Here is a 13,896-nt window from a genome sequence, read left to right as displayed (position 1 = left end):
CTTTGTTCTCATAAAGTTCAAGAAATATGAAAGGCCTCATCCTTGAGAATGATGCAAAAAGCAGAATGTGCACTGAATAAGCCTGGAGAGGCATCCAAGAACTTTATTTATGCCTAATTCAACATTTGTTGCTCTCATTCCAGAAATAAAAGTGAAACAGCCAAAGCAAATCAATGCATAACCAATACACATTTTGAGAGCTTTACATTGAAGTTGGCTGGATTCCCTTTTCTTTCTTTTGCCTTAAATATCATTCGAATCCCTTGAACTTTAACTGAACCATAAGGCAACTGTGAAGTTTAATAGCTACCTTCCAAAGATTTGACTTACCCACTGGATTTTCTATTTATAGGGTCCATTAGTACCAATTGTCTGGGTTGTTTTTATAGTAGTCATTAATAGTAGAAATACTGTTTCTGCTGCATTGACTGCTCCTCCTGTGTCACCAAAAATATCCATCAAAATAGTGCTATGAACTGAACCTTACTTGATAGCATCCCTGGGGGTGATTTTGTTTGTTAGTTTGTTTGTTATGCCTTACATTGAAGCTTCCATTAGTCAGCAAAGCAGCCTCTCTTTGAGCGCTGCCCCCCATACGTACTTTAAGCCATTGTGACCGGGTCAAAGAAAGTCTATGGTACTTAACAGTTGTTGCAAGAGCAAGACTAAGATCTTGATAGTACAACAAGGCATGGTCTGGATGATTGATGGCTAGTGGCCATGACTGAAGTAAAGACAGCTTCAGGAATAAAATGGGATCAGTAGTCAGGGTGTCCCTGTTGGAATGTTGATACAGAAAATTGTTGGAAACAAGAAGCCAAGGACTGTAGCTAAAGAATTTGTTTGTGATGCCAAGCTCTCATTTGGCAGCACCCTCAGAAGCATTTCTAGTTGTCTGCAGTAGATCCAGATTTAAACCCACAGATCTGGAGGAACATCACATCTCCTCACTATTGCCCACTGACAGCGGCCACGAAAAGTTGGAGACAATTCAAATGAAATTTTCAGTTGTCCTTCTTTTAGAGGGAGAAAATGGGGGGGGGGGTCCCCAGCCTGTAACAGCCATGAGGAGTATATCTGAATGGGTGATGGAAGGGTAAGGAGCGGGTTTCTGCTATGAAACAGTTCAGGTGTGTTCAATATTTGATCCAACTGGTTGGAGTTTTTTTTACAAAGGTTGAATTAAACTTTCAAACCACGAAGGTTCACCCAGAATTTGGAAGTATCTATAGATTGTGGATGTTTTCAGAACTCACAGGGTTAAAGAGTTCTGTGTGACGTCCCTCAATTCCTGACGTGTGATTTGGAAGGAGGGAGGAGTTTTTCCTCACTGTCTCTTTGTCTCTAAAAGAGAAGGCAGCCATGAATGCTAGCAGCCCAGGAGAATCTGAGAAATGTTGATTTGTTATTTTCTGCTGTAATAAAAGACTAATAAATAAACACACAAATGCCTGGTGTGTTTGCATGGATCTAAATCACCGAGAAGCAACAGTTTTCCGCTGTGTTTACTCTGCATGTCGTGACGGAGCGAAGGATCGGCGCAGCTTGAGGGAAACGTGCCGGACCCGAAGATCGCTGTAAGCTGGGGCTAATTGGGATCGTAAACCAATTAGCGACGTCACGCTAATTATCCAAGAGGTTATGGACGCTGATTACTGCTATAAAGCTGTTGCGAAGTGTGCCGGTGTGCTTTGAAGTCAGCTGGGAAGACGCTACCAAAAGCGGAGGTCTGTGTTCTGAGGCAGAGCAGCTGGCTGGGAACAGGAGCTGAGAGCTGAGAGCGGCTGAAAACCGGGTGCTGGAAAAGCTGTTACGTGAGTAAGCTTGGGGCCCCGGGAAGAAAATGGCAGACAGCCAGGTCTTTGAGGAAATTCCGTTCGAAAAGCTCACTTTAAAAAGTTGGGCAACCTGGTCCAGAAGAGTGAGGGGTTGGTTTTTGGCTACAGGGCTTTGGAATGCACGCCAGAAGGAGCCACTACCCCTCAATCCAGGTGCTGATGGGACAGATGCTGCAGGCTTTGAGGCTGCGTTGCCTGAAGATAGCCAGCAGAGAATGCAAAGAGAGCTTGGCATGCTGAAAGCATGCGTACACGTATCGCTGAAGCCTCACTTGGAGGGCGTAAAGTCAGCAAGGGCTGCCTGGGAGGTGCTGAGGGCTTTGTGTGAAAGCTCAGCAGGAGGCCAGAGCCCTGGAGAGGTAATGAAAAGCCCAGAGATGGCTGAAGCCCCAGTTCCTGATGGGCAAGTCGGGGGGGGGGGGCGAAGAATTCCAAAGGCAAGTTTAAAAAGTTTTCCACTGTGAGTGCTGGAGTGGAGTGCAGTTTCAGACAGGGCAGGGCTGGCACAGAGAGCTCTTCCGGAAGAAGGGGGGCCAGGCCGGCTGAAAGGAGCCCTGGGCAGTGTTTTTCCACTGGTGATCGTCGTTGTTGTTTTATTTGCAATTCAACGGAACATCTGCGTCGCTTTTGCCCCCACCGAAGCAGAGAGACGAGGCAGGATGTTGTCAAGGTCGCTTCTCATGGGAACCAGCCAGGTTTCCATGGTAACCAGCCCGGCAAGGGGGCCAGGCGTGGGAATGCGCAAGGCGGACGTGCTGGAGACAATGAGGATGCTTATCAGCTGACAGCCAGTCTTGCAATGTTTGATACCAGCTCCAAGAGAGACACTGAGCTTTGTTTTGTAATTGACTCTGGGGCAAACAGAAACTTGATTCCTGAGACCCCTGCTGTCGAGTTGTGGAATTGCAAGGCAATTCCAGCTGGAAAAACTGTTCAGTTTGCAAATGGGGAAAAGAAAAATGTAACTAATGTTGCAAATGTCTTTCTTTCTGTTTTGCAGGAGCAGGTGGAGGTTTGCACTGTACCTGGGATGCGTCACTGTCTTTTATCTGTCCCTTATTTGTTGCAGAAGGGGTTTAAGGTTTGCTTTGAACATGATGTCTGCACAATCTCCAAGGGAGGGAAGCAGCTAGTCAAAGTTGAAAAGGGGCAGAATGATCTCTTTGTTCTTAAAACGCCTCTGAAGGGTGAGGGGACACAAGCTATGCGTGCTACAGTTCCCACTCATGTTTCATGTGCATGTGCATGGCACAAGAAGACAGCCCATAGTTCTCTTGAAGAACTCCAGGTGCTACCTGAGTGCACTAAAGGCTGTAAAATTCAGGAATGTGGAAGAGCCATAAATTGTAAGGCTTGCAGAAAGGCAAAGGTAAAAGGGTGCAGTTACCCCAGGGTGGACAGGGTAACCACAAAACCTTTTGAGCTTGTTCACATAGATCTGTTGGGTCCCATGGAAGAACCAAGTCTGGGAGGAGCCAGGTATCTGCTAACGATGCAGGATGATTTTAGCCAGAATTCCTGGACTCGTGCTCTGAAATCCAAGGGAGATGCAGCGCAACTGATTAAAAGTTGGGTTGAGGAGGTGGAACTAAGGTTCTCCACCAAGGTGCAAGCAGTCACTAGTGACCGAGGTGCAGGGTCTGCTTTGCAGAAGTTCTTTCACCAGAAAGGGATACGTCACAAAGTGACTTCTCCTCAAGAGAGGGGGGTGGCAGAGCTCAGAAGTGAAGCTCTGGTTAAGGCTACACAGGTGTTGCTGTCAGACTCTGGGTTACCTCCAAGCTTTTGGATGGAGGCAATTAAGAATGTGAATTTCACCTGGAATCGGTCCTACAATTCAGTGGTAGGTGACACTCCTTTTTTCTTGCTTCACGGAAGGAAACCCCAGATTCACTTTCTTCGTCCGTTCGGGTCAACAGCATCGGTGCCGGTGCCTAAGGCTTTGCAAAAGCCAGGTGGACCCAAGTTCCAGAAAATGATCTTCTGCGGGTATGAGCCGATTTCTAAAGCATGGAGATTTGCATATCCAGGAGGTGATCAGAGTAAGCTTCTGATCAGTAAACATGCTGAGTTCTATGAGCAGGATGGTAGGTCAAAGACTCCTGCAAGGCGTGATGTTCTCTCAGAATGTCTGTCTGATTCAGAGGGGGGAGATTCTGAGGATGAAGGAGAGCCAGGGGCTGAGCCTGCTGTTGACGACCAGGTCACTGACCAAGGTAAAGAACAGGATGGGGCATCTCCACAGGTTGTTAAAAGAGAGCCCAAGAGTGAGCCTGCGTCTCCTGTTAGCGTAATGCAGAGAATTCGAAGACGCTTTAAGTCAGAGGGGGAATCCCGTGATGCACAGGACACACCTGCTGACCACAGTGAGTCAGAGGAAATACCTGAATTTGTGCCCAGGCGGTCCAGTCGCACAACAAAGGGAATTCCACCTGAGAGGTATCAGGCCACAGGTGTGTGGGTTGGTTTCGCACAGTGCGAACCTGAGAGTTGTGAGGATGTTCCTCAGGTGCCTGACGAGAACGCCAAGAGAAGGCGCAAGGCATTGGGGAAGGGATTGATCTCACAAAGGTCTGTAAAGGTAAATACTCATGTCACCTCAGGAATGGAGGGAAGAGGGGGTGTGGATGTTTTCAGAACTCACAGGGTTAAAGAGTTCTGTGTGACATCCCTCAATTCCTGACGTGTGATTTGGAAGGAGGGAGGAGTTTTTCCTCACTGTCTCTTTGTCTCTAAAAGAGAAGGCAGCCATGAATGCTAGCAGCCCAGGAGAATCTGAGAAATGTTGATTTGTTATTTTCTGCTGTAATAAAAGACTAATAAATAAACACACAAATGCCTGGTGTGTTTGCATGGATCTAAATCACCGAGAAGCAACAGTTTTCCGCTGTGTTTACTCTGCATGTCGTGACGGAGCGAAGGATCGGCGCAGCTTGAGGGAAACGTGCCGGACCCGAAGATCGCTGTAAGCTGGGGCTAATTGGGATCGTAAACCAATTAGCGACGTCACGCTAATTATCCAAGATAGATGAAAGGCATTCCACAGAAAAAGGACCACTGCAGAGAAGGCCCTTACTCGAGTTATTGCAGATTAATTTCTGCATGGCTAGAAGTGTCAGCTCCTCAGGGAATGAGTTGGATTGTAAAGAGGGAGGCTCTCTCCCAGGCAGCCTGCCCCTAAGCTGTTCAGGGTCATAAAGGTTAGCAAGAAGACCTTAAACTCAGCTTGATAGTGAATAGAGCCCCAAAGGCACATGTTTTGAAACAGTTATATTCTGCACACATGGTAGTTTATAATAAATATTAAATTGCAAAACTGAAAAATAAAATCTAATATATAACAGGTTGTTTTTTTTTTAAAAAAGGATGAGGAATACAAGTGGTCATATTGTATTTATTTAGAGAATTTATACACTGCCCTTCAGCCTAAGCTCCCACCAGACATCTCTGACAGATGAGTCATTCTGCTAGATATTGTCTCTTTTTCACCCACTCAGTATTTTTGCAAACATATTCGTGAATTATTAACAGCAGTTTGGAACTACTATATAGTGACTTGGCAGCTGTACAGATCTCTGCTTGGCAGATTCTGGGCACACTGTTGATCTGACACTTTTGTCTCTGCTGACTGAAGTCAATAAAATTCTATTGCTATCAACTGTCCCCCTACAAATAATTCAATACAATAGTAAATTATTGCTAGTTGTGAGATAAAACAATAGTACATGTTAAATGCCAGGAACTAAGGTAAATATACACTTCCTACTGCCAATCCAGCAGCTAAGACAAGTGATAATGCCATTTTTATATTCTGTTCCACAACATGTACTTCGATCTTAATCAGCTATTTTAATATGATGATACTGATGGTGACCACCATAGCATTAAGCATATCAGTGACATCTATTTTTATTGGCTTTGATCCAACCTCAGCATGTGGAAGCAGAAATTTTGCTCACAGACTGGGATGTCACTGATAATGTCAGCAGTTGTAGCCTTCCCACCCCAATGTTGCCTCACATTTTGGGGAGGGGGGTTGTGTGGAGCAGCTGGGTGGGTAAGTGGGTATTTAGTGAGACAGACATAGGTAAAGGTAAAGGAAACCCTGACCGTTAGGGCCAGTCGTGGCCGACTCTGGGGTTGCGGTGCTCATCTTGCTTTATTGGCTGAGGGGTCATGTGGCCAGCATGACTAAGCCACTTCTGGCGGACCAGAGCAGCACACGGAAACGCCGTTTACCTTCCCGCTGGAGTGGTACCTATTTATCTACTTGCACTTTGACGTGCTTTTGAACTGCTAGGTTGGCAGGAGCAGGGACCGAGCAATGGGAGCTCACCCCGTTGCGGGGATTCGAACCGCCAACCTTCTGATCAGCAAGTCCTAGGCTCTGTGGTTTAACCCACAGCACCACCCACATCCCGAGACAGACATACTCTTGTGCAAAAGCACTTTCTCAGGTGTTTCCATTTGTCCAAGCAGAATGTGGCTCTAAACTTTATCGCAGACCCTCCCATTGCTCATAAAAACTTGCATGCTGTGATTTTATAGCACTGTGTGGGTCAATTTGACATCTTTTATTGAACTTTTTGTATATTGGGAATGTATTCTGAAAGTAAAGTTTTGGCATATTTCTCCTTCGATACCATTTTCTAAATGGCAGAAAACAGCAGCAAAGGAGAAAACAGAGGGGATGGTTTAAACAGTGTAAAACATGTTCAGGTGTCTCTAGAGATGTTAGTTTTAGTAGAATTACTGAGGACCATGGTTGATTTTAAGATATGCAGTAGGGGAGGCTTATAAGGAATGAAATCCTAACTCAATGACTCTAGTCATTGAGAAGATAAAGGAAGTGTATTCTTGTAGCTTACCTCTCCACCTGCCTTGGTCTTGTGGGCTGCTTAGGACACCTTGCTCAGGAGAAGGGGACTGCAAATGAGAAATAGGTCTTATCTACTTGCTAGGTGGTAACCCAGAAAACCAGCCCTAACTATGACCCAGCAATTGGAAATGGTTTCAGGCTTCTTGTCCTTCCTGCAGACCTCAGGTCAGGTGCAGCTGAACGAACGGCAGCATGGGAAGTGGAAGGAAGGAATGAGACAGTTGAAAGCGAGGCTAGGAACTGGATGTTACTGTAAGGCTTGGTTGCTGATGAATTTAGGCTTCTTCAGAACCTAAGATTTCTCTCACTGGACATTCTCAAATCCCCACACACTGATGAGAAAAATGGCACTGCCTTTATACCTGATGTTCATCAAGTGTGTGGGGATTCAAATATAGAGATGGTGTTGCTTGGTCAATGGACTAGCTTTCAATGGTCCTGCCACCTCAATCTTTGAACATTTTAAACAATCAGGAACAAACTGCCTGGCCAACTTGTGTGTGTATGTGCTTTTTGGGTCTTTAGCTAGGAAAGCATGTAGGAAAAGTGTTTTCCCTCCCTGATATTTCCTCCTCCACACTAATTGCTTTAGCTGATGAGGTGGTTTTCACACTGAACTTTGCCCCCACATATAGGGCTGTCAATCCTGGAACTCAGATATTATGGTTTCTTCTTGGGTCTTGGGGGCAAAGGCCTTTGGAATGAGGATGGCACCATGTAGTTTTTGGTGGATTTTGGGGTGGAGTCCTTTGTAAAAAGCCATCTATCCATGTAATGGGCAATTGGAGGACAAGATTGCCAATTGCAACGCCTTTTTTAAAAAATCAGTTGGAGACCTTACCCCAAAACCTGCCAAAAGACAACAATATGCTCCCTAGACCCACTAAAAGCCTCTGAACTGGCTCTTGACCCATCCCAAGTTGACTCACCCATATTCCATCCAGAATGTTTCTCTCTCTCCAAGAAGTGATAACTCAGATGTTCTGCTAGGAGTAGGAACAATGTTCTTCTGTTACATAGCTGTTTTGAATAGAAATAGAAGGTGTACTCTTGCTATGCAGAAGAGCCTTCAGCTCATAGTAGATGCCCTGTGTAGCTGGGTTATTATTCTATCTAACTTAGGATAATGGCCATTCCACCCTTGGGGGTTGCAACTGTTGGTAATGATGTTCATGTGAGAACCCAGCCTTCTAAATTATGTGTCTAAGCAATCTACTGAAAAATATTTTAGAAGAAAGCAGGGATCCTAAACCTGTTGTAGATCAAAACACATTGAACGCAATAGGGTGACTGTAGAGACTGTAATTTCAGAAGTACCATCTTAGTCTGTAATCACTGTTCATGCAGAGTGCCTTTTAAGCACATATATATTTCCCTACATCACTTACATTAATGTGCTTTTGTTTGTCTTGTTGTTAATCTTACTACTGTCCCAGAAGAAGTATCCGCAAGGATAGTCCAAGTAGTAACAGCTGAAGCTGTGGCAGTCCTGAAAGGTGAACAGGAACAAGAAGCCCAGCACAAAGATCAGCCTGCACCATTACCTTTAGGTAAAGCAAGCAATCTCAGCTGTATTTTGTGTTACAAACGTCAAGCTTTTGCACTGCAGCTGTGGCCTAGATTTTTTCTTATTTACTCGTTCATTTATTTTAAGAATTTAAGAGCTAAGATGCTGACATATTCACATTATTCAAGAGCAGGCCTTCTATCCACATGATCACTTGCTGCAATTCTGCTTATTGTTTGAAAGTCACAAGCTTTGCCAATTCCAGGTGCTTCCACACTAGGCTTTTAGTTTGGAAACTGCAGTGCCTCATACGCTTACTTTCTCTAAGGCATCCACATGATGTTGGTGTCCAAGCATTCTCATCCTATATTTTCTTTGTGGCTCTTCCATCTTTTCTCAGATTGCAGAAAGTCCATTTTTTGCAGAATAGAAGAGTAGCACACTTTCTACAGGTGTAGAAGTCTTCAGTATTTGTCTTCTGTCTTTTAAAAAGGATGAGTTCTTCCCCATTGAGGAAGTCAACACACTTTGTTTATAACATTTGTGATGGGTGCCATTTTATTACCCCATTTTTGTTTTTTTAAATCAATCTTTTAAATATTGCTAAAGCACTTTTCCACCTATATATATGTATATTTGAAAAAATGGAAAAGCAATAGCATATCATATAGCATTATTGTAGTATAGTGTTACAGTACTCGGCTACGAGTGATCGCCAGAGAAAGAAGTGCTAGAGCACCATAATAAATTACCAACAGAATGGATTAAAGATTATAGTAGTTTTGTTAAGGTTTAAGAGATAGAAGACAGGGTGCAGCACAGGGAAGGAAACAAACATCATGGAAAAGAGGGTGGGAAGGTAAACAGCATTTCCGTGTGCTCTGGCTTCCGTTACAGTGTCCAGTTGTGCCCGAAGTGGTTTAGTCATGCTGGCCACATGACCCGGAAAAGCTGTCTATGGACAAAGGCAGGCTCCCTCAGCCTCAAAGCGAGATGAGCGCTGTACCCCATAGTCTCCTTTGACTGGACTTAACCATCCAGGGCTCCTTTACTCTTTTACCTTGATAGATAGATAAATAGATAGATTGATAGAGATAGATAGATAGATAGATAGATAGATAGATAGATGATAGATAGATGATAGATAGATAGATAGATAGATGGTAGAAAGATAGATAGATAGATAGATAGATAGATAGATAGATAGATAGATAGATAGAGATAGATAGATAGATAGATAGATAGATAGATAGATAGATAGATAGATAGTAGATAGATAGATGGTAGATAGATGATAGATAGATAGATAGATAGATAGATAGATAGATAGATAGATAGATAGATAGATAGATGATAGATAGATAGATAAGTAGGTAGAGCAATACTCCTGATCATGTGGGAAACCCATTGTAATTCTTCTTGCAGCTTACAGTAGAAGAGCAGTGACAGGAGCTACCCATGTGGAAGTAGCCCCTGTATCATGCAACATTTGAGGGAAGATGGAAACATTCCCTGATCCAATTTTCCTGATCTTTGCTTAATGCTTGAGATTTGTGTTTCAAATTCTGATGTTTGTATTTAGAGTACTCCTCCCTTCCCCAGCATTTAAAGCAACCCAACCTTTTAATGTCAATCTATGCTTTTACAATGCTTTTACAATCTATGCTTTTACAATCTATGCTCAGCCACATGTTTTGCCCACAGTTTTATTAAAGGGTGCAAAATGCATGAGGGTCATTTCTGATGACAGAAGACCATCAAGGTTTCAAAGTGCAGAGAGTTCTCTGTAGGGCAGAATAAAAAGGTTACATACAGAACAATCCTGTTTCCTGACCTGTGCTGCTGGGGAGAGCTAAGATGTAGTCCTGCTCCACTAGGCTGGGGTGGCAAGGGGAGCCTATTTCAGCTGCTGCAAGCATGAGCTGTTGACAGGCTACTGCAGGAAGAAGGCCCCGAAACAGGGCCGAACAAGACCAATGAAAGATCCACTGGGTGCCAAGTGAGTTTAGCTGCCAGAGAGGAGCCTGATCCAGGCTTCTCTCTTGTGCCATTGTGGAGAAAAATACTGCCCCCATCCTCTACTCTGGTCAGCATGAGCAGCAGGGCTTTGGAAAAAGCAATGACTCCACTCATCCTGGTTATGAGCTAGGATTGCTTCCTGAATTATCAGTTGAATACAGAACAAGGTTATATAGCTAGCACAAACAACGGATTGTATCTTATGGTAACTTTGCACTTGCAAGAAGCACTCACTCAAACAATTTTCTCCGATTCCAAGTTCTACCTAATGCAAAACTCAAAAAGCTGTACTTGGGGGATGTTCTTTCCCCCCCAGGGCAGTATTGGATATGGCACAGAAGACTGCAGTAGGTTGGGGTAACCAGTGCTTTGCCTTGTGCATGTGGAGGTTCTTCTAAGCACAAAGCCACCATTAGATTCAACCCATTGTTTGGTTCAAACAAGCAAATGGAGCTTTAGCACATGTTTTAAGTTCTTGCTGAACTGCACTGAAAAATATCTGAGCCCTCATAGTAAAAACTTCCATTGCATGCACACACCAAAATAAGCAAATAATGGTTTCCCTACAGTATGCATTCTGTGCTTGAATGTGAACATTCATTGGTGTATGTACTTGTATAATGTATCATCACCACCACACCATCTTTTGTAATAGAATGATTTTGACTTTTACACTGTTAATAACGACTTAACTTATCTACATGACATCCCAGATATGTTGAAGAAATTGCTAATAGGCATGCACTGTTACAAAACCATTTTCTGTAATCAGGTATAGCGACTCAGAAGCATAGGCACAACTCTTCCAAACTGAATCATATTTAAGCCCTGCTGAGATCAATGAAAATGACTTAAGAATATACTGATTTTTCCCACTGAAACAAATGGGCTTTAATGCTTAACTTTGGCAGAAAAATGCTCAGGCTTTTAAGAGGAAGGTTTAGGAAATGTTCCATAGGTCTTGTTCCCACTGTATCTGTGGTTTTGTCACTATCCCACTTTCGTGTTTCATATACTGCAGTTGGGCATTGGAAAGGAAGTTAGTGGTAAAGGTTTCTGCTTAGCTGTGGGTCAGCCTTGAGCTGGCAAAATTCAAGATTTGGCTTTAAGCAGTTACAATATGAAATTAAGTAGGTTCTGGAGAAAATAGGATTTAATCATTTATGTAAGCAATTATACGTTTATCCTTTCAGATACCTGTAAGTGAATTAAACATGTGGTTGGGCACCTCTATGTGATGTTCTTTCTCCCCTGAATGATATTTTAAAAACTCTTCCCCTCCTGCTTTTGGCTTGTGAATGTGCTTTTCTTCAAGGCATGTAAGAATTATCAGGTCAATCATTCAAACGGCTTTGGTGTAAACAAAAAAACACTCTAGTATTTATGTACAACTTTACTAAAGAAACAAAAACAATAAGCTATTTCAGTAGAATTATCAGCATAATGCTACATCATCTGAATCGAGTGGTTACTATTGTTGGTATAAGACAATGCAAGTCTTAGATCCAACTCAATTGAAATGTTATAATATGCTGCCAGGTAACTGTAATGCAGATCAGCCTTCTCCAACCCGGTATTTTCCAGATGCTTTGGACCACAACTCCCATCAGCCCCCAACCAGTGCTTTGCTGGCTTGGACTGATGAGAGTCCAACAACATCTGGCAGGGCTACCAGGTTAGGAAACATTGGCATAGATTGTCCAGTTGACATAACCTGGTCTCAAAGCAGTTAATTGTTGTGTCTCATTTTTACTGTTCAATCTTTAGCAGTTGAAGAAACAGCTAACCTGCCTCCTTCTCCGCCCCCATCACCAGCTTCAGAGCAGACTGGAACATTGGAAGAAGGTAAGAATTCCCTTGGGCGTTGCAGAGCCCATCTCTAAGGAGAGAAACCCAGGAATCCTAATGAGAGAGGTAGGAGGATGACCTGTCAGCATTAATTTAAAAGGCAGAGAGCATTTTCCCTAATAGCAAGTTAGCAGTTCCACATCGCTGTAAAGCACAAGCAGTACCGATATGTACGTATCTATATATGCTTATGGTGATATTTGGGAGTGTATATTAACATGAATACAAGTTTTGTTGCGCCATTGAATAGATATTCCAAATGGCTTTGAAAAGATTCTGGTACCTTGAAGAAAGGGCAGGAAAAATTGTGGCCTTCTAGATATTGTTGGATTACAACTGCCAACACCCCTGGCCAATATTGGCCAGGCAGACTCATGCTGATGGGAGTTGGAGTCCAAGAATATCAAGAAGACCATTGGTTCCACTGCCCTGCTTTTAAGGCTTGCAGATAGAGGATAATTCCACTTAGTACAATTTCTCTTATCACTGACTACCTGTGATGAGAAAAGCTGAACTTGGAAAAATGGTTACAGCAATCTCTCAAGTTCTGGACTAGGGAAACATACTTACTACCCAGTATACCCAACTATAGAAGATGCAAAGGGCATCTCCTAGCAGTAGGAATGTCAATGTATTCTGGCAGCCCTCAAGACAAAACACAATAAAGCTTTTTCCAGCGCTTTATTTCCATGCTGGGAAAAGGTTCGTTTCTTGAATTAATTTCTTTCCATCTTTCTTTCTGCTTGCTTTATATCCGTTTTCCTTTAAATTTAGACATGACAGGTAATGTAAAACATAACAGCATAAATGTAAAAAACTATCGTAAGATAAATGTGAATTAAGTGCAATTCTGTTCTGAGGTTATTAAATGCTACTGTGATGTTCAATATCTTCTTTCTCTTTCTGTATTTTTACATAGCCAGTGAATATATGCTTTACCTGAAACTTTTAAAAGCACAGGAGCATGCCATGGGGTTGGGGGAAATGGCAAGTCCTCCCTGATAATAAAATGAGTAATATTCTTACTATTTTTTAAATTGAGATTTGTTTGGGGGCGGAGCGGAACTAGACTCCTGGGGTCAGCATTTTTTCAGATTTTACTGCAAACCATCATTATTCTTGTGAATACCTTTGTGGGTCCATGAATTTGTGTCCAAGTGCTAAGCTCTTTTTAATTTGGTGAGATTTAATATTGGAATAAATTTGATGTACCTGTGCCAGGAAGGGGGGAATGTTGATCCTCTAAATGTTGAAATGCAGCTCCTCTCATTCCTGGCCATTTGCTCCAGTGCCTAGCACTGATGGATGTTGGAGTCCTGCAACAGCTGGCAGGCCACAGGTTCCCCACCCCAGGCCTGTATTGTAGAACCCCCTAACTTCAGCAGCCCCCATCTACAGAGTTCTGCAAACCTCTGTTGACAAAGAAATTTGAAATGTGCTTAAATCAAGAGGCCTCTTAATCACATGTTTAACAAAGGCTATTTCAGCCAATAGGCTGTAACTGGAGACTTGATTTTATATTGCACATCTGTTACCCACCACTTCATTATGTTATTAAGGTGACACTTTGGGAAACTTTGTAGTCACAGTCTCTGCTTCTAATGGATGTTAGAGAGTATGAAAAGTTAGAGCTGAGCTTCATGTGCAGAAAAAACACATGATATATTCCTCCCGGGGCTATGCTACTTCCCTGTGGAAGGGAAGAAACTATGTATATTTGAATGCTCATGTTTCCGCATGCATGTTTGGGTTCATAAGTGTATACGTACCTATAATCTTAAACATACATATAGCCATAAACTGAA

At 43.0% G+C, this 13,896-nt stretch overlaps 1 protein-coding gene across 41 annotated transcripts in view; it reads left to right on the top strand.

Annotated features, from left to right (window-relative positions):
• Window positions 1-13,896, top strand: part of MAP2 (microtubule associated protein 2) — a 343,536-nt gene that overhangs the window by 247,997 nt on the left and 81,643 nt on the right. For 26 of the 41 annotated variants that reach the window (XM_081851870.1, XM_081851868.1, XM_081851863.1 and 23 more), the window contains 2 exons: window positions 8,154-8,267; window positions 12,011-12,088. In XM_081851870.1, the coding sequence (XP_081707996.1) occupies window positions 8,154-8,267; window positions 12,011-12,088 (192 nt within the window). The remainder of the gene's footprint in view (window positions 1-8,153; window positions 8,268-12,010; window positions 12,089-13,896) is intronic. The other 15 variants (XM_081851851.1, XM_081851849.1, XM_081851835.1 and 12 more) reach the window with 4 other exon arrangements.

This window comes from Podarcis erhardii, assembly GCF_964252035.2.
Source record: "Podarcis erhardii genome assembly, chromosome: 1".
NCBI classification, from domain to species: Eukaryota; Metazoa; Chordata; class Lepidosauria; order Squamata; family Lacertidae; genus Podarcis; species Podarcis erhardii.
Note: the sequence above shows the minus strand (reverse complement) of the source record. Positions and strands in the feature narration are given on the sequence as shown.